At 42.7% G+C, this 20,114-nt stretch overlaps 1 protein-coding gene across 7 annotated transcripts in view; it reads right to left on the bottom strand.

Moving 5' to 3' along the window:
- Positions 1–20,114, bottom strand: part of SYNE2 (spectrin repeat containing nuclear envelope protein 2) — a 257,594-nt gene that overhangs the window by 50,927 nt on the left and 186,553 nt on the right. For all 7 annotated transcript variants that reach the window (XM_034767822.1, XM_034767824.1, XM_034767818.1 and 4 more), the window contains 10 exons: positions 14,468–14,638; positions 13,200–13,333; positions 12,563–12,767; positions 10,917–11,096; positions 9,269–9,397; positions 7,162–7,316; positions 6,634–6,781; positions 6,004–6,098; positions 3,207–3,441; positions 900–1,094 (listed from right to left, as the gene is read on the bottom strand). In XM_034767822.1, the coding sequence (XP_034623713.1) occupies positions 900–1,094; positions 3,207–3,441; positions 6,004–6,098; positions 6,634–6,781; positions 7,162–7,316; positions 9,269–9,397; positions 10,917–11,096; positions 12,563–12,767; positions 13,200–13,333; positions 14,468–14,638 (1,647 nt within the window). The remainder of the gene's footprint in view (positions 1–899; positions 1,095–3,206; positions 3,442–6,003; positions 6,099–6,633; positions 6,782–7,161; positions 7,317–9,268; positions 9,398–10,916; positions 11,097–12,562; positions 12,768–13,199; positions 13,334–14,467; positions 14,639–20,114) is intronic.

Below are 20,114 nucleotides of genomic sequence, written 5' to 3'. Positions count from 1 at the left end.
GTTTGAAATGTTCATGGATCTACCTCTTAATTTTCAGAGGGGTTATATATGGTGAGGTGCATATGGCCTCTGGCATAGTCTGCACCTATAACGGCTCTATAAGAAAGTAAAGACGTGTGACTAATGCCACTGGCCCAAATTCTCACCCAGGTGCTTCATGGCTGAAAAGCGTGGGCAGAGTTCCACAGCCCAGCCAGGCTCCATGCCCACAGACCATTACTGCAGGCCAAAGAGGGGAAGCCCATTATAGCAGTATCCACCCAGCTACTCAGCCCGTCTCCACAGAGGTATAGTCCATGACTTTGGCCTTCCCACAGCCCCCAGATATAGAGCAATGGAGCTGGTGGGGAGTGATCTCAAAGGGAGTCACAGGGCCTCCTCAGAGTCTGGAGTTGGGGAGCTCACACTTGATGCTTTACTGGCAAGGAACTCTGGTGGGGAGGCAAGGGGAATGGGAGCCTTTTGACAACTTCAAAATGGAGCTGTCACCTGAGATTAGAGGCCACTGACTGAGACACACCCCTGCAAGGGCAAGTGGGGGACAACACAGCCACCATGATACCCCACACCCCCAATCAAAGGCACTGGTTTAGGGGCTCGGTCCTTTAATGCCACTGTGTCCCCAACCTGTAAGCTTGTTTGTGGGTGTTACTGCAGCCCAGTCATGTAGTACTCTTTGCAGGGCCTCCATATTAGGGTCCACAGAAGGGCAAACAAAGAGCTGGGAAGCTGCTACTCTTTCTGGGGCTCCTTGGGCACTTGCTGCAGAGAGCCACTCCACCCCACTAGCCGGCTTGTCCCTAGGACTGGTCAAGCTGCCCTGGAACTCCCCCACACGGGAACAGGAGTGTGCAGGCATCTCAAGGTGTCCTCCTCCCCAGAGAACACCTGTCGAGTACCTGCACAGTGCCAAGGAGCTGTTTCGTGATCTTCTCCACTTGAAGTTGGGCATCATTCCAATTCTCCTGTAACTGGCTGAGTTCCTCTTGTATTACAGCGTTGGTCTCCGGGTCTGAGTCTTTACATAACTTCTTTCCAATATCGACAGTGAGGGAGTATGTGGTTTGCCATCTCTGAAGAAGTATTTCCTTGTTCTAAAAAACAACCACAACATTCTAAATCTCAGCCCCGGGATTAGAGAGCTTTACAAACCTGCTTGGAATTTCACTTTTTAAAAGATGACCTACAAAGGGTGAAAAAATGGGCTTGTTATTTGTTTTTATTTAACTTTTTGTTATGTATATAAAACAAAAAACCCTCAACGCTGCATGTTTTCCTGTTTGTTTTGAGTCTATAAGATGCTATGCTGACTTTATAATGAGTGAAATGATTATACCAAGAGAGTGAAAATGGAGCAATTCAGAGGAAACGGAATTTTTAGTCATACAGTTAAAAAGTTAAAATGTTGTGTTTGTTAACAACTCTTTAACTTCAACGCCTAAGCAACATATTGGAGAAAGAATGTCTTTGTTAAAGATGGAACACCTCATTTCGTTAAGTCAGCTAAAAACATCCCCCCTCTGTGAACCCTAACAAGATCTTCATCAAAAATAGGGAAGATGAAAGTTAACATTCCCGTTATTTTTAAGGTAAAGAACTAAGCAGAAAAACATCCATAAAAGCCAGACTTTCTGGCCTTCATTATACATCATAAAGAAGCAAAAACAGGCACTAGTATAATTTTTAAAGTCCCCTGAAGGTCACCTTTAACAACAGGAGAAAATAAACATGAAACAAATGAGGCTAGCAACAAAGGAGTGGGGCTCTGAAAGTCTTAAAAATTACAATAGTCCTAGGTCCTAATGTTAATGGATGTGTCTGTGCAGAAAGAGTAGTCTAATCATTAATCAAAATCAAATTTTCTGATTGCCTTATACACAGGCCAGTTGGGTGCTCCTGTTCACATTCTTAAAATACAAGGGAATATTCAATTCAACTGAAAGGCAACACATTTAAAACTAATAAAAGGAAATTATTTTTTACACATTACATAATCAATCTATGGAACTCATTGCCTCAAAGTATCACTGAGGCCAAAAGTTTAGTGCCACTCAGGAAACCTTTAGACATTTATATTGATAAGAAGAAGATCTACAGTTATACTACATGAGATATATTTTTAGTAAGGAATATAAGCTTTCATCCTTCAAGTCATAAACCAGACACTAAATGACAGAAGTTAAGAAGAAACTTCCCCTATCTGATGGTTATTCCATAACTAACTATTATGGCCTTGTCTACACTGAAGTTTTCTTACCTCTTATTTTTAAAAAGGAGAAGTGTAAACCACAATTCTGTGCAATAAAGTGAACAATGCATGTCTACACTAGCAAGCGCCCTTACTATTATGGGCTCTTCCCATAGTAAGGTACTACTGGACATGAGGAAGGTTGGCAGAATCAGGTTCTAATGAATTCAGAATAGTTTGGCTAATCTAATAAGATATATTATTGTTTAAAATATTCTCTGTCATGGAATATTTCTCTCCAAAGCAAAAAATTATTCAGTACTCTACCAAATATATAGCTGGCTTCAAATCAGACATTGTTCAACTTTAAACTCAGATTCCTATTGCACTTTAAACTATTAACTTTAAGAGCTTCTCTATCCAGATATCTGTGACAGTGTTGCACTATTAACCTAGCAAAACATTCTGGTTTGGGTTCATAATTCAACCTAAAGTTACTTTTTGCCTGATTAGGGTCACATTTAAATTAAAAAACAAACAGCTCTGGTAACTTAAGTTGTTAATGTTCAGTTCAACATTCCCATTAACATAAAACCTCCAAATTACAGTAAATACTCACGAACTATTGGGAATTTTGAAAATTTACTCACAGAGGTCACTCAAATGAAGACAAACAAAAGAAAATTGGGCTGACTTTCTGCAATATTATGGGCAGGCAGAATCTATGTGCTTTAGCGAGAACTTGTTGAGGTTCTTTGAATCTTTTCATCAGGACAGATTCACTAAAAACTGCCTCTGCTTCCAGATCATAATTTTATTTAGGAGTTTATTGTGGGTTTCCACAATGCATCAATCAAGATAAGTTTTAATGAAACTGTCCCTTTAAAAAAAGAAATCAGCAATTTGTTTTGTGCAAAAAGTGAATGCCTTTGAAGTCCTTTCAGTTTTTTGGATACAAGTCATTTCAATCTGAAAAATCACGGATCATCTATTTGTTTATAAGAAATAAAAATATGACCTTGAAATCATGAATTAGATTCCTAAGATGATAAAGGCTGTAGCCATCCTGACTCTTCACAGCAGCTATGAAGTTATTTGTACAAGTAAGAAAATTCGTGAGATTCTGTTGAGAAACCCTGAAGTGCTGCCACTGCTTCACAAGTCCATCAATATCTTTCTTCCTCTGCCAAACCATCCGGATAACACTCTGCCACTGCTCCTTCAGCAATGTGAGTTTGGAAATAAACTCGGTTCTGAAGAGGACAGAGATTGGACTGTTAATACAGAATGTCATCTTCACCTTGAAAGCACATTAAAACACAAAATGGAGGACCATAAGCACAAGACTTCTCTGTGTATCAAAACTTCTGTGTGACCGAAAACTATAAAATGATACAAGAACAAACACGCGAGTTTCTCCTGCTATGGCACAACAGCATATGGTACAGCTAGACCCAGAAGCAAGTTGTTCCAAATGCATTCTTGAAGTGGCTGGAAGTCAATACTGGCAGCAACTGCACTGCAAAATAGAGCTGTACTTGAGCAACGCTAGAACAGCCTCCTGTCACCATTATACTCTAGTGCAGGTGGAGCTTTAGAGCCTGTCTGCATTACAAAGAAATCTGGGTAGTGCTGAACCCCTTCAAACCAGTTTCTGGTTTCTACCATGCGATATAATATGCTTTTGCCTGCTCCACATTAACATGCTGAAGGGTTTTCAGCCCATGCTAGTAAAAATGGGTTCAGCTAGCATACTTTTTGAATAGTTCAGATGACGCCTTAGAGAAAAAAGGGGAAGGGGAAAGGTAAATCACTTGCAATGTTACCGCTACGATGGAGGATGGGGTTCACATAAACCACAGTATGTATTAGTGATTCTTAGAGATGTTCCATGAGTTCATACTCTGGCCAATAAACAATTCATCTCTCCATTACCCAAATTAGGTTCAGGTTGGGTTTACAAAAATTAGCCAAGTATCAGAGGGGTAGCCGTGTTAGTCTGAATCTGTAAAAAGCAACAGAGGGTCCTGTGGCACCTTTGAGACTAACAGAAGTATTGGGAGCATAAGCTTTCTTGCATCTGAAGAAGTGAGGTTCTTACCCACGAAAGCTTATGCTCCCAATACTTCTGTTAGTCTCAAAGGTGCCACAGGACCCTCTGTTGCTTTTTAAAAATTAGCCAGACCATGTCCTCTTGTGAACATGGAGACTCAGCAGGCTCCGTTGCTAGGTGTCCTTCTTAAGTGATCTCTCACCCTGTTGCAGCACGAGTACTCATGGAGGAAAAGAGGATTGAGTCCTTTACATATGGCAATCATAGAATCATCATAGAATCATAGAATATCAGGGTTGGAAGGGACTTCAGGAGGTCATCTAGTCCAACCCCCTGCTCAAAGCAGGACCAATCCCCAACTAAATCAATCATTTTACCTACCACCACAGTATAGCCACGTCAGCTGTAAACACAGCAACTCTTTAACAGTGCAGAACAGTTAGGGCAGGAAGTGAAGGATATCTTATCCCAGGAGAAACTACAAGGGGATTTTTAGTTTTTTGGTAGGCAGAATGTAGTTATTACCCAAAGGGGAACTTGGCCAGGACACCAGTGGTCACACCCCTACTTTTGCAAGATGTACCACAGGCTCTAATGAACACACGTGGTTTTGACTTGGGTTTAAAAAGTCTCTTTTAAGGGACAGTTGAGGGTGGTTTAGTACTGACTCAGAGGGAAGCATGTCACCTCTTGAATCACCGATATTACTTTGTGTAAGACCCAGGAATATGTGCAGAAATTTAAATTTGACTGTTTTTGGAGGGACACATTAAACACACACATATTATACACATTAAACCATATCAACACATGCACATACATCATAGGTAAGGCTACATTTAAGTCATGAGTATTTTTAGTAAAAATCATGGACAGGTGACAGGCAGTAAAGAAAAATTCACGGCCCGTGACCTGTCCATGACTTTTACTATATACCCCAATCTAAAACTTGGGCGAGGGGGCCACGGGTGCTTGGGGAGGGGGGGTGGTCCCGGGGCGGTGGTGGCCCAGCACCCCCGCTGGTGCTGGGTGGGGAGACCAGGCAGCAGCGCACAGCCCAGGACAGTGGGGGAGATGGTTGGCAGGCTCCCTACCTGGCTCCACGTGTCTCTGCGTCTCCTAGGAAGAGGGGAGGCCACAGGGGCTCCACACGTTGCTCCCGCCACAAGTCCCAGCTCCACAGCTCCCATTGGCCAGGAACCGCAGCCAATGGGAGCTGTGGGGGCGGCACCTGTGGGCGCAGGCAGAGCCCCCTGGCCGCTCCGCCTAGGAGCTGCAGGGACATGCTGGTGGGAGCCGGGGAGTCCCCCACCCTGAGGTAAGCGCCTCCCCGCACCCCAACCCCCTGCCCCTAGCCCTGAGCCCTGTCCCACACACCCAAACTGCTGCTGCTGGCCCAGGGGCTGCCCGGCTCTGCCAGTCCCTGAGCCAGCACCGGCTGCTGCAGAAGTCATGGAAGTCACGGAATCCGTGACTTCCATGACAGACCCGCAGCCTTAATCATAGGCATAGAAATAAATGGCCATACACTCACCATTTCAATGAAAATCTATGCACCGTGGAGCCATCTGAATTAATGTATCCACAAGTACTTGGCTGAGGTGGGGTTACAGAGCTCTTCTGTTCCTGGGGCTGTGGCGGGGCTGCAGGAGTTCTGTGCCCCGGCCAACTATTGGTGGAGGCGTGCCCATGCTTGCCCATCCCCCGCTTGCACATGCCCCTGGTAAGAACTAAGGGGAAAAAAATCTATTTTTTTTTTTACCTTTTTTCTGCTTCTCCTGTTTCCAGCAAAAGTAATGCTTTTGATATGATAGAATTAAAAATCTGCTGATTTACAGAAATCTCCGCTTGCAGCATCTGCAAACATTGCAAAAATAAAAACAATATTAGTTCAGTAACTGATGGGCATTTAAAAACAAACTTTACAATGGGCTTGACTACACACAGAATTATTCTGGAATAGCTATGCTTGAGCAGCTCGATATTTAGCGAATAAGGAGCAGAATATGGCCCACATGCCCTGAGGAGTACAAGATTTACATAAAGTAGTAAATGTTTAGTATAATGTTTGTGGAATTAGATGCACAACTACTAATTATAAAAAAGTCTGGGTGACATCCTGTCTCTGTGTGTCTAACTTGCAATACATGGTATTTAGTATTTGCAGATACAGATTTTGTGATTTATTTCAGCTGGGACAAGAAACCTCCTCTCAGCCTTGCCCCAACGTAATGTTCCCAGGGTGTAATGTATTATTGACACTTTGAGTGGATTCCACTTATATATTGCACAGACTGCTGCTGTTCTATAATACCACCCACAGTATCTCTTTGCAAAGATATGGTTTTCAAGATTTTTTTTAAAATCCAGTTTAAATTTGCAGCATTATTACCTCATATATTCTCTGTTGTTCCTGAAGCTTTTCAAATCTGCCACCAATATTCACTTTTAAACCCTCTTTCATCTTTTCTAGAAATTGTACCCAGTTTTCACATGTCTGAAGAAATTTCTTTTCATCCGATTGAATTCCCTCAAATTCACTGTTAAAAGAAATAACACAGGAACTAGTCTATTGTTGTATATTTTCCAGTTATAACTGTTTATGCTCTAACAAAGGGGGCAGACTGGTAGCACCATGGGCCCTAATCAAGATGAGGCCCCATTGTGCTAGTCTCGACATAAAACACGTGCTAACACATGTGCCTTTGTGCTCCAAACAACTTAAAATATTAAAAAAACAACAACCAACCAACCAAACAAAAAAACGGTGGAATATTTTTAAGTTAGTTTAAAATGGAGGAATTATTTTTGACAAGCCTCTTGGAAATCTGGGAACCAGCTCATGGAAAATATTTTAATCTGCTTTTAATTGTCCTCATGCACACTGAAACAGTTGGGGGAATTATTGTGCTTTTTTGACCTGCAATGCTCCAGGGCTGTTGCTGTCTTCTGAGCCCACTGTCGATTCAGGCTCTGTAGTTTCTTCACAGTGAAATCACTGAGTGGTAGCCTAAAGCTCACTTCATTCAGATTCTCGATGTCAGGAGACATTGCAGTGAGCTCCAACATGTGGCTCTGCAAATAATGGAACAAGATAACTGACAGAAATATCACCTTTTTTCCATGTCTAAAAAATATAAGTCTTTTCTGTGATGTTTGACAACACAATGTAAACAATGCCTTATGTTCAGGTTTAAAGGGTCATGGATGAAAAAGGTGAATTTTAAGAAGCATAGTTAGTTCATATTGGGCTATATCATCCCTCCTGTACTATTCCAGTAGAGAGGATTGAAAACAAGAGAGTTTTCACTTTCAAGTATCAGAGGGGTAGCCGTGTTAGTCTGGATCTGTAAAAAGCAAAAGAGAGTCCTGTGGCACCTTTAAGACTAACAGATGTATTGGAGTATAAGCTTTCGTGGGTGAATACCCACTTCGACGACGAAGTGGGTATTCACCCACGAAAGCTTATGCTCCAATACATCTGTTAGTCTTAAAGGTGTCACAGGACTCTCTTTTGCTTTTTACAGATCCAGACTAACACGGCTACCCCTCTGATACTTGAAAGTGAAAACTCTCTTGTTTTCAATCCTCTCTACTGGAATAGTACAGGAGGGATGATATAGCCCAATATGAACTAACTATGCTTCTTAAAATTCACCTTTTTCATCCATGACCCTTTAAACCTGAACATNATGTGAAAAGCAAAAGAGAGTCCTGTGACACCTTTAAGACTAACAGATGTATTGGAGCATAAGCTTTCGTGGGTGAATACCCACTTCGTCGTCGAAGTGGGTATTCACCCACGAAAGCTTATACTCCAATACATCTGTTAGTCTTAAAGGTGCCACAGGACTCTCTGTTGCTTTTCACTTTCAGTTTCCTTGGCACTATTCTTGGGGAAAAAGTCAGACACACCTTCTGAATCCTCATTCATGAAAGTAGTAAAGGGTTATGCATAGCGTATTTTATAGTATCCATAAGTAGCAGGGCTTAAACTTCATACAGAAGTTTGAGGAGGGGGAATTACACCAACCCCAGATCCAGCAGGTTTCCCTTTTCTCTTTTACAATTCTGCCTGCAATCCATGTTTTGACTCCTTTTTAAAAGTAACTCATTATGTTTTATGTTGCTCTGGGGAGTCAGTTATTCTGATGTAACGCTCTTCAGATAAAGTATTCCATTGCATTTCTGATTGCCTTAGAATTTTTTTAATGATGAAGAACCATCTTCTGCTAGCAATTAAAATTACTCAGGCTGCTACTTTACTTTATTCATTTCTTTTTCACTAGGAGGGTGTTGAAGCACTGGAATAGGTTACTAGGGAGGTGGTGGAATCTCCTTCCTTAGAGGTTTTTAAGGTCAGGCTTGACAAAGCCCTGGCTGGGATGATTTAGTTGGGGACTGGTCCTGCTTTGAGCAGGGGGTTGGACTAGATGACCTCCTGAGGTCCCTTCCAACCTTGATATTCTATGATAGTCTTAAATTACTATTTTTTTCAAGGCGACTCCTACCTCATTCCCTGCATAGGATGGACCTGCTCTGGGTATCCATCAGGCTAATTTAGTAAAGGAAATTGTTGTCTGTAGGACCTCTGCTTTTTTGTTGCAGAAGTTGGAGGTGTGTAGTAAATGAGGCAGGAGACTGCAGGAAGAGAAAGGAGGGTCTCATTGTTAAGGCAGCTGAATAGACAACTGGATTCTATCTCTGCTTCTGCCACAGTGTTCTGCACTAAATGAGTTAGGGACCTTGTGGAAAAAAAATAGTGATCAGGAAATTCAAGACTGTATCATAATGGATATGCATGTGGGGGCCAAATTCAAGTTGCATAGGCATTTCTGGCATTTCCTAACTTTTGAGTGCTTGACTTTGCCACCTTAATAATGTTCTTTTAACATTCTTTTTGGGCATGTAACATTTATGATAATTAAGCTACAGGAAGTACCTATGGTGCTACATGAATAAGTATCCTACAGACTCTCTTACATATGCATAATTTATATCCTTATAGTCATAAGAGCTGGATGTACCATGAGTAATTCTGAGTCGTCTTCTTTTCCCTGTAGATACAGCTTATCCAAAACTTCTATAGGTGTCTTCATTCGAGCTTCCACTGTGTCCAGACAATTATTGAAATCCATCAGTTGGAAAAGGTTGAACTAGGATGAGAGATTATTTTTATTATAATCAGCTTTAATACATCTATTCAATATGAGCAAGAGAATAATAAACAGCATCTTTAGGAAAACAAACAGCTGCTACATTAGAGTAACTGGTGTATTTGTAGTTAATATTTATGTCTATATTTAAACCATGCTTATTTATATTCTCTCTCTAGATTTTATCGTTCAAATATGTCCTTGCATTTTTAGAGTAAATATTTAGCCTTGATTTCTTGTTATTGGCTTCATAGTTCTAGAAATTAATGGCTGTTTTTCCACAGCACAATAAGTTTCTTTGACTACGAAAAAACAAGGAAAGTGAAATGAAAATGAAGAAAACGCTTCATTACATATAGAGACACCACTGTCCGCTGTCAGGGTGAGAAATAACTAATTGGGGAGGAGAGGTGGTGTTGTGGTTAAAGCCCTGTAATGGCTTTTTTTTTTTTTAACTTGGGAAACCTGGGCTTGTTTATCAGTTCTGCTTCAGACATATAGAAGGTGGTAAAGTTTCGACTTACAGAGTTTCCTCCCAATTTTTCAATTGAGGAGAAGTAGGATTTAACCCAACATACAGACATGTGGCAAGGAGTTGAGCCTCCAAATCCTGTGAATTGTGGGAGATCCACATGGATCTAGGAGAAAAGGGCAGACATGCTGTGCAGAGACCTGCTACCAAGGACTTCATGATTTAGGATGAAATTATGGAGCCACAGCACAGCAGGAAATTCATGAAAATGGTTCTGCTCCTTTATCACATGGAGAGTTTGGTCCCATTTGCTCTTATAGATAGGGCTGTGGGCATTACTTCGGCTCTAGTAGCTCCCAGTTGGCTCCATCTGAGGGGAAGAAATACGGAACTGGGTCTGGGATCCCACCGTTTTTTTGAGGGAGGAGGTTAGGATGACTGGGGGACTTTTCTCTTCCCTCCCCATTTCCAGGGTTGAGGGAACTGTGCCAGGAAGGGGTCTGGTGTCACCCTCTGCCTGAGAGCTCTCAAATTACACTTGTGTAAGGAATGAATGACAAGAATGACAAAGGAAATCACTTGTGGTAAGACCACAAAATTACACAAGAGAAAACGACTACACAACTAGAAATGAAATAAAACTATATTACACTACAGGAAAAGCTTACACATGATATCAAGAATCAGAGACATCATCTCCAGGGAAGATGATGCTGAGTTTCCAAGCATTGGACTGGGATGATGCATGGAGACATTAAGATCCATCCATATTACAAATTAACAGGCCTGCATACCAGTGTGTGACAGAGCAGGGTGTGTGCGGAAGCAGAAAACAATTGAAACTGAGTGAACACAGCATAGCAGGCACACGATGAAAGTGTAACCCACCTGTTTCCCCAGGACATTATTTCTCTTTCATAACTCAGCTGATGCTATCATTCAGATTTCACCGAGTTCTAATTCAAACCGAACTTCAGTTCAGGAACTACATGATTTTGTTGAAGAATAAAACTGTACCGAGAGCAAATTTACTATATAAGGAAGTACCTCAAATTCATCCGATTTCATCTGCAACGTCTTTTCCAAATAAGCTATCCTTTTGAGAGGATGCAACTTCTCTGAGAGAACTGCTTGTGTAGCTGCATTAACCTGTTGTGCTATCTGGTCTGTCAACTCAGAAACCTGGAGAAAGCTTCCCTTTATGGTTTGAAGGCCTTGTTGCAGTATCTAAAGTGAAAGATCAAAAAAATAAATCAGATCTGTGTTCCTGTGTCTCTTTTATTGCTATAACTAAGCTCCTTCTGTTGATCTGCATTGGAAGCCAAATTCAGCCATAGACTAAGAGTATATTTCATTGACTTTAATGGGAGCGACAAGCACTTACTCTAGGGTGGAATTTGATGATAAGTCTATTAACAGTGATGGGAGAGACAAAACCATAGATGTTACTGAAGGTCGGCCTTCCAGTTACCCAGAAATTTAGGCTGATTTTTTAAAGGTGCTGAAGGGAGTTAGGCATCCAACTCCCCGTGAGCTCTCTTCAGCTCCTTTAAAATTTCCCAGCCTTCAAGGTTCAGTGGGATAACATTGCCCAGTAATAATTTCAGGCACTTGGATACTAATGTTATGAAGAAGATTAGAGAGATAAATTGGAGAGAATGTCCATCCTCTCTAGAATGGCTTTATACAGTGATAATAATATCCTGCTAACTGCTATGCTGAACAGCTCTGCCAGCACTTTGGAACCAATTTGATTGATTGAGAGCTTTTTTCCCCCCCTCCAGCAACAATACTATAAATTTCAGTTCTAAATGTTATGAACAACGAAGGGAGTAGCTGGTACTTCTACAACCTACTGTTTGTAGTTCCTTTTATCTGGAGAGAGATTTACAGAATATCATTCTGGAATGGGTAATTCTCTGCCACGTTCACTTAATACTAAATATAAAAATCCCTGGGCTTTTTTTCCACTGAAAACTATATTTCAGTGGGGAATGAGTAAAGAAATGTTTCTTCTGATGAATTATAAAAGTAAGGACAGACTTCCCTGAAAGGTAGAATATGCTTCTGGGCATATTGACACTGTCTTTGGCATGGATCAGATTGTAAGCACTTCAGTTGTTATAAAGGTCAAAATATATAATAAAGGTCAATCATGTTTGGTTCAATGATTGCTACAAAATAGCCAGATTCTCAGGTTCCCTATGTTACCTTCATAGAGTATTGCCACTGCAAGGGGATGGAAATCTGGCATAAACTGCCAGCCAGGGATACCTCTTACATTTGGGAATCACTGGAGGGGATTAAGCAAGAGTAGCTGGCTCTATGCCAGTTGCTCCTGGCACCCCACCTCTGGCATAGGAGACATGTCCAGAGCAAACTGCACCCTGGTGGTACTCCCCAGGGGACCACTGCAGACAATACAGTTTAGAGAAGCCTTGCTGCTGCTCTAACTTATGCTGAGGCTAAACTGGTCATGGGCTGCCCACAGAATTGGAGAGTGCAAGAGATGAAGTCAGGTCCTTCCCTTCTTTGCATTCTGTGCTTGGCCTAACCTGAGGACCCTGGCCCAATGTAGTTAAAGAAAATGAAAAAGGACGGATTACAAAAGAGAAGTCAGGCCCTGATTTCCATTGTCAGGATTTTTAAATAAGGCCAGCCTTGCATAAGGCAGCGAGAGCACTTTTATGTACCTTCACATTCTGTATCTTCTGCTTCAGGACTTCCACCATGTTGTCTTCAGATAAGTGAGCTCCCAAGAGCTGATGACACTGATCTTCGTGTTGTTCTAACCTCAATGCTGCCTCAGTGTATAACCCATCATACGACTCCCAAAGCAGTAACAAAGCTTGTGATCTCTGTAGCTCATCAGTGACTTCTTCATTTGCCAGAGTCCATCTGCAATATACAAGAATATAACACAGGTTATTGATTTGGGTTTTGCCCTTACACTTGAGGACATGCACGGACCAGACTCTGATCTCTTTTGAAGATTCTCAGTGGAATTTCTCTGGATTTATACCAGGGCATCTGAAATCAGTCTTGCCACGTGTAATGTCCATACTGCATTGCATGTTTACTATGTTGCTGCTTTTTCTGTTGGTTTGTTTTTTGGTCTACCACCCAGACCCACAATAAAAGAATATGTTAAAGTCGACTGGCTCTAGTTCACCAAGATATTTAAGCACATGCCTAACTTTAAGCGTGTGAGTATTCACAATGAAGTCAATAGAAACATCCACATACCTAAAGCTACACGCATGCTCAGTACCTTGCAGAATCGGGGGCTTTTATTACCAACATCTATTTTGTGTCTTTTTTTAGGCGTACCTTGTATGTGCCTCCTTGCATTTATGTTCAATAATCTCTGCAAATGAGGAACAACAGTATTTCTTGAGGTTAGCAGCAGAAGCCTGGAGCTTGGCCCAGCTTTCTTCACTCTTCTCTGTTTTGTCTTGAAGAGACTGTGAAAAATGAGTCACAACAATTAGATGTGGAGACGAATGAGCCACAATTCATTGAGCTAAAATGTAGTTTTCTTTAGAGACTAGCAGATCTATAGTAGTGATACTGTAGCAACATTTATGGCAAAGACAAGTTTTGTGAAAGAAATTAAAAATGTAACAATAATATACTTGCTGCTACAAATTAAAGAAATGAAGAATAAATTGTGGCCCAATACTGTAATACATAATTTTAGAAGCATCTCTTTACACAGGTATTGGTCTAGTGGGACTCCTCTTGTGAATAAGTGCTACTCAAAGCAAGAAAGTGTTGAAGAATTAGGCCTTTGACTGGCAAATATGGAAAAATAACTGGTTTGAAATTCTGTATTAAATATCAACAGAAAAATATCAAGTGACTTTTTTAAGAAGTTTCACTTATTTAGTTCAAACTATTCATTCTAAATTGCAATTAATTTTTCCTTTGGTGTTACTTGTTCCCAGTCCAACCAGAAAGCAGATGTACTTTGAAATTCTTATTTTAGATCGGAAATAATAAAGAAAGGTTAAATATCAATAACTAGAGTCCTCTGAATACTTGAGGCTTGCTTCCCTGTTACCCTGCACCTTGTTTATTCATTGTAAAGAGAGCACAGAGCAAGCACGAAACACTACCATTCTGGTTTGGTCATATTTTGCACTTGGTCTGCACTGGTGTGAACAACAACATAAGGTGTAGGGCAATGAAGAATTAGGCCTTGTCTACATACAATCTTGCATTTGTTTAATTAATCTGGTAGATACCTGAAAGTGCCTTATTTCAGTTTAGTTTACGCCAGTTCCTAACTTAAGCTAAATCCAAATAAGCCTGATTTAAACTGAAATAAGAGCATCTACACCGCTTTTGGCACTGGTTTAAGTAAACTGGTTTACATTCAGACCTTTAGTTAAACTGGTGCGACTCTGCTAGTAGAGCAGCCCATGGGCCCATTATCTCTGCAGGTAGAAAGAATGCCACTGACTCCCACGGGCTTTGGGTTAGGTCCATCGTGAGGCTCTAAAGAAGCAGTTTCCTGAAGGGAAACTTACTGGTTTTTTAATTAATCTTTTCCCAAGTTTGCACTAATACATCTACTTTGTCTTTGGTAGATTTACCTGTAGAGTCTTCACCTGGCCTTTCAAAGCTTCCAGCGATATTACAGAAGGTTTGCATTGTTTTAGGCAATACAGAGAGCTAATTATCATCAGGTTAACTTCTTCATAGGCTTCGTCATAAATTATCCATTGCTGTAATACTGACTGCATTGAGGTTTTTAACTGTGCTACCTGTAAACAAACAATCATTGCTGAGAAAAAGGATTTCTCCTTCTTAACATTTACCTACAAAATGTATTAATGAAGCTATTTCATAGGTAATTTTGAAATAAAAACTGACTTCAGTACTTCAGCTCAATGCATGCTGGATGACAATCCACAACAATTTCACAAATGAAGTATCAGGATAAGCTTGAAATACAAATTTAATTGGATACCAAGGCAATGCTGATTTGGCAGCCAGACTAAGTGAAAATGTGCAGAAACAACGCACGGCTGTTATTCTTTGCTGCCAATATCAGAATACCCGCTAACAGATAAAGTACTGTGGCTCCTGAAGGCCTTAATCTCCTTAAGAAATAGACAATTTGAGATGGAAATTTAGTTCCAGTTTAGTCAAAATTTAACAGAAATTATTTGGGGGTAGTTCAAGCTTCTAATAAAATACCATTGTGTTCTAGAGAGCTACATTATCTTGTATGCCATTGTGCTGTAACAATGCAGATGAAACAGAACCACAGCCTTGTATTCACATTCAACAACTGCTGGAGGAACTTCAGGACTCACTAGATACATGAGCTGTGCAATGATTGAGGTGGCAGACTTTGGCTCAATCCCATTACCCGTTGCCTAGTGTACTTGGACAGCAAGCCCAGACAGAGAGACGTGTACCTGAGCCAGTGTGCAGAGGTAGGGATAATTTACCCTAGCAGCAAATTATTGCCACCAAAGGGAATGCATGGGAGGTGCCTCTGAGCAGTGTTGGAGTCAGAGTCCTACCTGAGACTGTCCCAGCAGTGGTGCAATTAGTGCACCACCCCTTGCTGAGGACCATGAAGTCACAATCTAGCCCCAATTAGGCCAGCCTGCTAGAAGGAAAAAAGCAGTATATAAAGTAGAACCTCAGAGTTACGAACACCAGAGTTATGAACTGACAGTCAACCACACACCTCATTTGGAACTGGAAGTACGCAATCAAGCAGCAGCAGAGACCCAAAAAAAAGCAAATACTGTCCAGTACTGTGTTAAATGATGTAAACTACTAAAAAAAATAAAGGGAAAGCAGCATTTTTCTGCTGCACAGTAAAGTTTCAAAGCTGTACTAAGTCAATGTTCAGTTGTAAACTTTTGAAAGAACAGCCATAATGTTTTGTTCAGCGTTACGAACATTTCAGAGTTACGAACAACCTCCATTCCTGAAGTGTTCATAACTCTCAGGTTCTACTGTCTGTTACATACAAAAAAACACATTAAAAGGACATTAGGGTGGCAAAGTTAAGCAATTAAATGTTAGGAAATGTCAAAATGAAGGTTATTCACAGAAGCAGGGAGTAGCAATTGCACAGAAAGTCCTGCTCAGCCCCTGTAGCTCTTGGCAGGAGCATGTTCAGTACAGATGGAAATGTCAGAGAATTTCACTGCTAAACTCTAAGAAGTCTCCACTGAGCACATTTGAATGGAGATTTTTCAAATTCTTATAACTGGGTCAAATTAGAGCTTTTACTGGCACTGCAAAAAAAAAAAAAAAAAGGCACTTCTCTGGCACCGTGGCGACCTCCCATTGCTGAATTTCAAATCCCTGTTCCAAAACATTGGTGTACTAGGGCTTCTCAACAAAACAGTTGGAAGAATGTTTTTAACATGAACAAAACAATGTATTTTCTCTAATCTCATTTTGAGAAACAGCTGAACCATTTCTGCTGAAGCTTAAAAATATTTTAAAAAATCAGCCTGAAGCAGACACCTGATGTGGAAGATTTCAGTCAAAATGGTTAAAATTTGGCAAAGTTACCTACTGGAAAGCATCAGGCAACCTTAACTTTATCTGAATTACTTATAGTATCATATATTATACGATGGATTGTAAACATAAAGCTGTATTTATCATACACATATCATTGACATTGCTGGGGTTAATTGGCCTAAGTTATGGAGCGCCATTGAGGAGGGAAAGGGAATCCATAGGAGCATGAGTGGAGCAACTGGGAACTATAAGGGATTTGCCTAGAATTAAAAAAAGCAGTGTGAGTGGAGGAGGGAGAACCCAGTGCTGGGAAGATGAAAAAGGTTTAGCTGAGAATGGAGAGTCTCTATCAGGACTCTACCAGAGAGAAGGAACAAATAGGAATAGTAAAGGCCCAAGTGGATCCACTTAGAAACTTTGAGGTTTTCAATCAAATCCTTTAAGCTACCAGAAAAAGGTCGATACTTTTAAAAAAATTTGCAAAAGGAGATAAAGTTTTTCTTATTTGACTCCAAAGCAAGTTGATCTTTTTTCCAAACTTGGCGTACAGGTTCTCCTTTGGCATGAGAATAAGCATGATAGTTTTTTGGCCAAAAGGAGATTTCTTGCCAAAGTTATACGGAGCAAAAAGAAGTAGAAAAAACATTTACCTACCTTTCATAACTGTTGTTGTTTGAGATGTGTTGCTCATGTCCATTCCGTTTTAGGTGTGTGCGCACCCATATGCATAGTCGTCTGAGATTTTTGCCTTAGCGGTATCTGTAGGGACAACTGTGGCGCCCCCTTGAGTGCTGCGCTCATATCAGCTCATATCAGCTGCTACCGGCCCTATGCCCTCTCGGTTCCTTCTTGCCGGCAACTCCGATAGAGGGGACATGAGCAACACATCTCGAAAAACAGTTACAAAAGGTAGATAGCTGTTTTTTCTTCAAGTGCTTGCTCAATTCCATTCTAGGTGACTCACAAGCAGTATCAATGAAGCTGGGCTTGGAGTTCACAGTTTAGCGGCTTGCAGCACTGCTCTACCGAAGCCAGCACTGTTTCAGGCCAGCTGGGTAAGTGCATAATGGGACGTGAACGTGTGGACGGACGACCAGGTGGCCTCTCTACAGATGTCCTGGATAGGCACTTGGGCTAGGAAAGCTGCTGAAGAGGCTTTCATCCTGGTTGAGTGGACGGTGACAATTGCCGGAGGTGGCACCTGTGCCTGACCGTAGCAGCAGCGAATGCAGGCAGTGATCCAAGAAGAAATTCTTTGAGCAGACACGGGATGACCTTTCATCTTGTCAGCCATTGTGACGAACAATTGCATTGACTTGTGGAATGGCTTGGTCCTTTCGATGTAGAAGGCTAGCGCCCTCCTGACATCTAGGGAATGCAGCCTATGCTCCTCCTCCGACTTAGGCAGTTTTGGAAAAAAGACAGGTAAGTAAATGTCCTGGCCTGTATGAAACTGTGAGACCACCTTGGGCAGGAAAGCCAGGTGAGGCAGCAGCTGGACCTTGTCTTTGTAAAAAACCATATAGGGCAGATCCAAGGTAAGTGTCCTAATCTCAGAGACCCGGCGGGCAGATGTTTATTGCAACCAAGAATGTGACGTTCCAGAACAGGAGAAAAGCAGGAAGCCAGAGGCTCGAAGCGGGGTCCCGTAAGTTACAACAGCACCAGATTCAGGTCTCACAGAGGGACAGGTTTCCTGATGTGAGGGTAGAAGCGCTCGAGGCCCTTAAGGAACTGGGCAGTCATGTCCTGGCTGAAAACCGGCCTACCCTCAAGCGGCAGATGGAAGGCCAAGATAGCGGTCAAGTTGGCCTTGAGAGATGAAAGGGACAGGCCTTGGAGTTTGAGATGCAGAAGGTAGTCCAGGATTGATTGCAGCGAGGTCCAAATGCCTTTATCCGAGGTCCAACAAGCAAATCATTTCCATTTGGCCAGAAAGGTCGCTCTGGTGGAGAGCTGTCTGCTGCCCAACAGGATCTGCTGGACACTGGCTGAGCACTCCTGCTTCTCCACATTTAACCATGCAGCGCTGGCAGGTTCAGATGCAGAAGACTGCCATTGTTTTGGGACAGCAGGTCCGGCCTGAACAGTAGCCATAACAGAGCAGCCACTGAGAGATTCAGCAGTGTGACGAACCAGTGCTGATGTGGCCAAGACGGCACTATGAGGATCACCTTCGCCCTGTCCTGTTTGATCTTCATGTGGACCCTGTGAATTAACGGCACTGGAGGGAAGGCGTTCAACAGAGCCCCTCACCACGAGAGTAGGAAAGTGTCCAACAAGGAGCCTCTGTCAATCCCCCAAACCGGGCAGAAACGTAGCATTTCCTGTTCTGCCTGGATGTGAACCGGTCCACCTGGGGAATCCCCCACCTCTGGAAGATGATGCTGACCACTTTCGGATGGAGGGACCACTGGTGACAAGACGAGAAGGTCCTGCTGAGGCGATCTGCCAGAGCGTTCCTGGCCCGGAGAGATGTGTGGCTACGAGATGGATGCTGTTTTATACACAGAAGTCTCAGAGCCTGACAGCTCCCTGGCAAAGGGCAGATGATCTGGCTTCACGCCTTTCTTGTTGATATAGAACATAGCTGCTGTAGTGTCTGTCAGGACCTGGACCACTCTGTTTTTTAGGTGAAGTAGGAAGGCTTGGCAGGCCAGGCAAACCACTCTGAGCTCCCTGACATCGATGTGTAGGGAGTGATCATGACTCAACCAACGACCTTGCATGCTGAGATTGTCCAGGTGGGCTCCCCACCCCAGTCCAAGGCATCGGAGATGAGGGTCACCAACAGGGACGGAGCCGTGAAGAGAACCCCCTCCAACGCCGATGCAGGATTCTGCCATCAAATGAGTGACGACAGTACGTGGTCCGGGATCCAGACCACATGGTCCATATTGTGTCTGTTGGGGACGTAGACCAACGGCAGCCACGCCCGCAAGGGCCTGAGACAGAGCCGCGCATGTCGGACCATGTAAGTACAGGCCGCCATGTGGCCCAACAAACGCAGGCATGTGTGAGCGGTGGCGAGAGGACGGGCTTGCATGCACAAGATGAGGTCCGCCATGGCTTGGAACCGAGCCTCGGGGAGGAAGCTTCTGGCCTGAGTAGACTCAAGGCCTGCTCCAATGAACTCTATACACTGGACTTAAGGTCGACTTTTTCTTGTTTATTAACAGCCCCAGGTTGCGACAGGCAGAACAAACTAGATCGAGATGCTGCTGCACCTGATCCCAGGACTGACCTTTTATTAGCCAGTTGTTGAGGTACGGGCAAATTTGAACACACCGGCGCCTCAGATAAACGGCCACTGGTGCTAAGCACTTTGTGAACACTCTCGGGGCTGATGAGAGACCGAATGGCAATGCCGTGAATTGGAAATGGTGCTGGCCCAGCGTAAAACGAAGGAAGCACCTGTGTCCCGGGAAAATGGAAATGTGGAAATACGCATCCTTCAAGTCAAGAGCGAATTGGCAATCTTAAGGACCCCTGGGTGGATAGGAATCACAACACAGGCCGAGGTGGAGGAGGATATAATGTTAAATAGGTCGTCGGACTCCTCCGCGACCTCCTCAATTTTTAAGTTCAAGTTGGTAGCCACCCTGGTGCTCCTTGAAGTCATCGGGGAGGGAAAGGGGGGAGGCTGCCTGTTTGGGAGGGACGCGCCACTGCTTTGTCTGGAGAGGACGACGAGTGCACCATCAGGGGAGGGGCAGGTTCCCCTTCCTTCTCCAGGGACAGCTC

This window comes from Trachemys scripta, chromosome 4 (genome assembly GCF_013100865.1).
Source record: "Trachemys scripta elegans isolate TJP31775 chromosome 4, CAS_Tse_1.0, whole genome shotgun sequence".
NCBI classification, from domain to species: Eukaryota; Metazoa; Chordata; order Testudines; family Emydidae; genus Trachemys; species Trachemys scripta.
The sequence above is the reverse complement of the archived record's forward strand: the minus strand, read 5'-3'. Positions and strand labels throughout refer to the sequence as shown.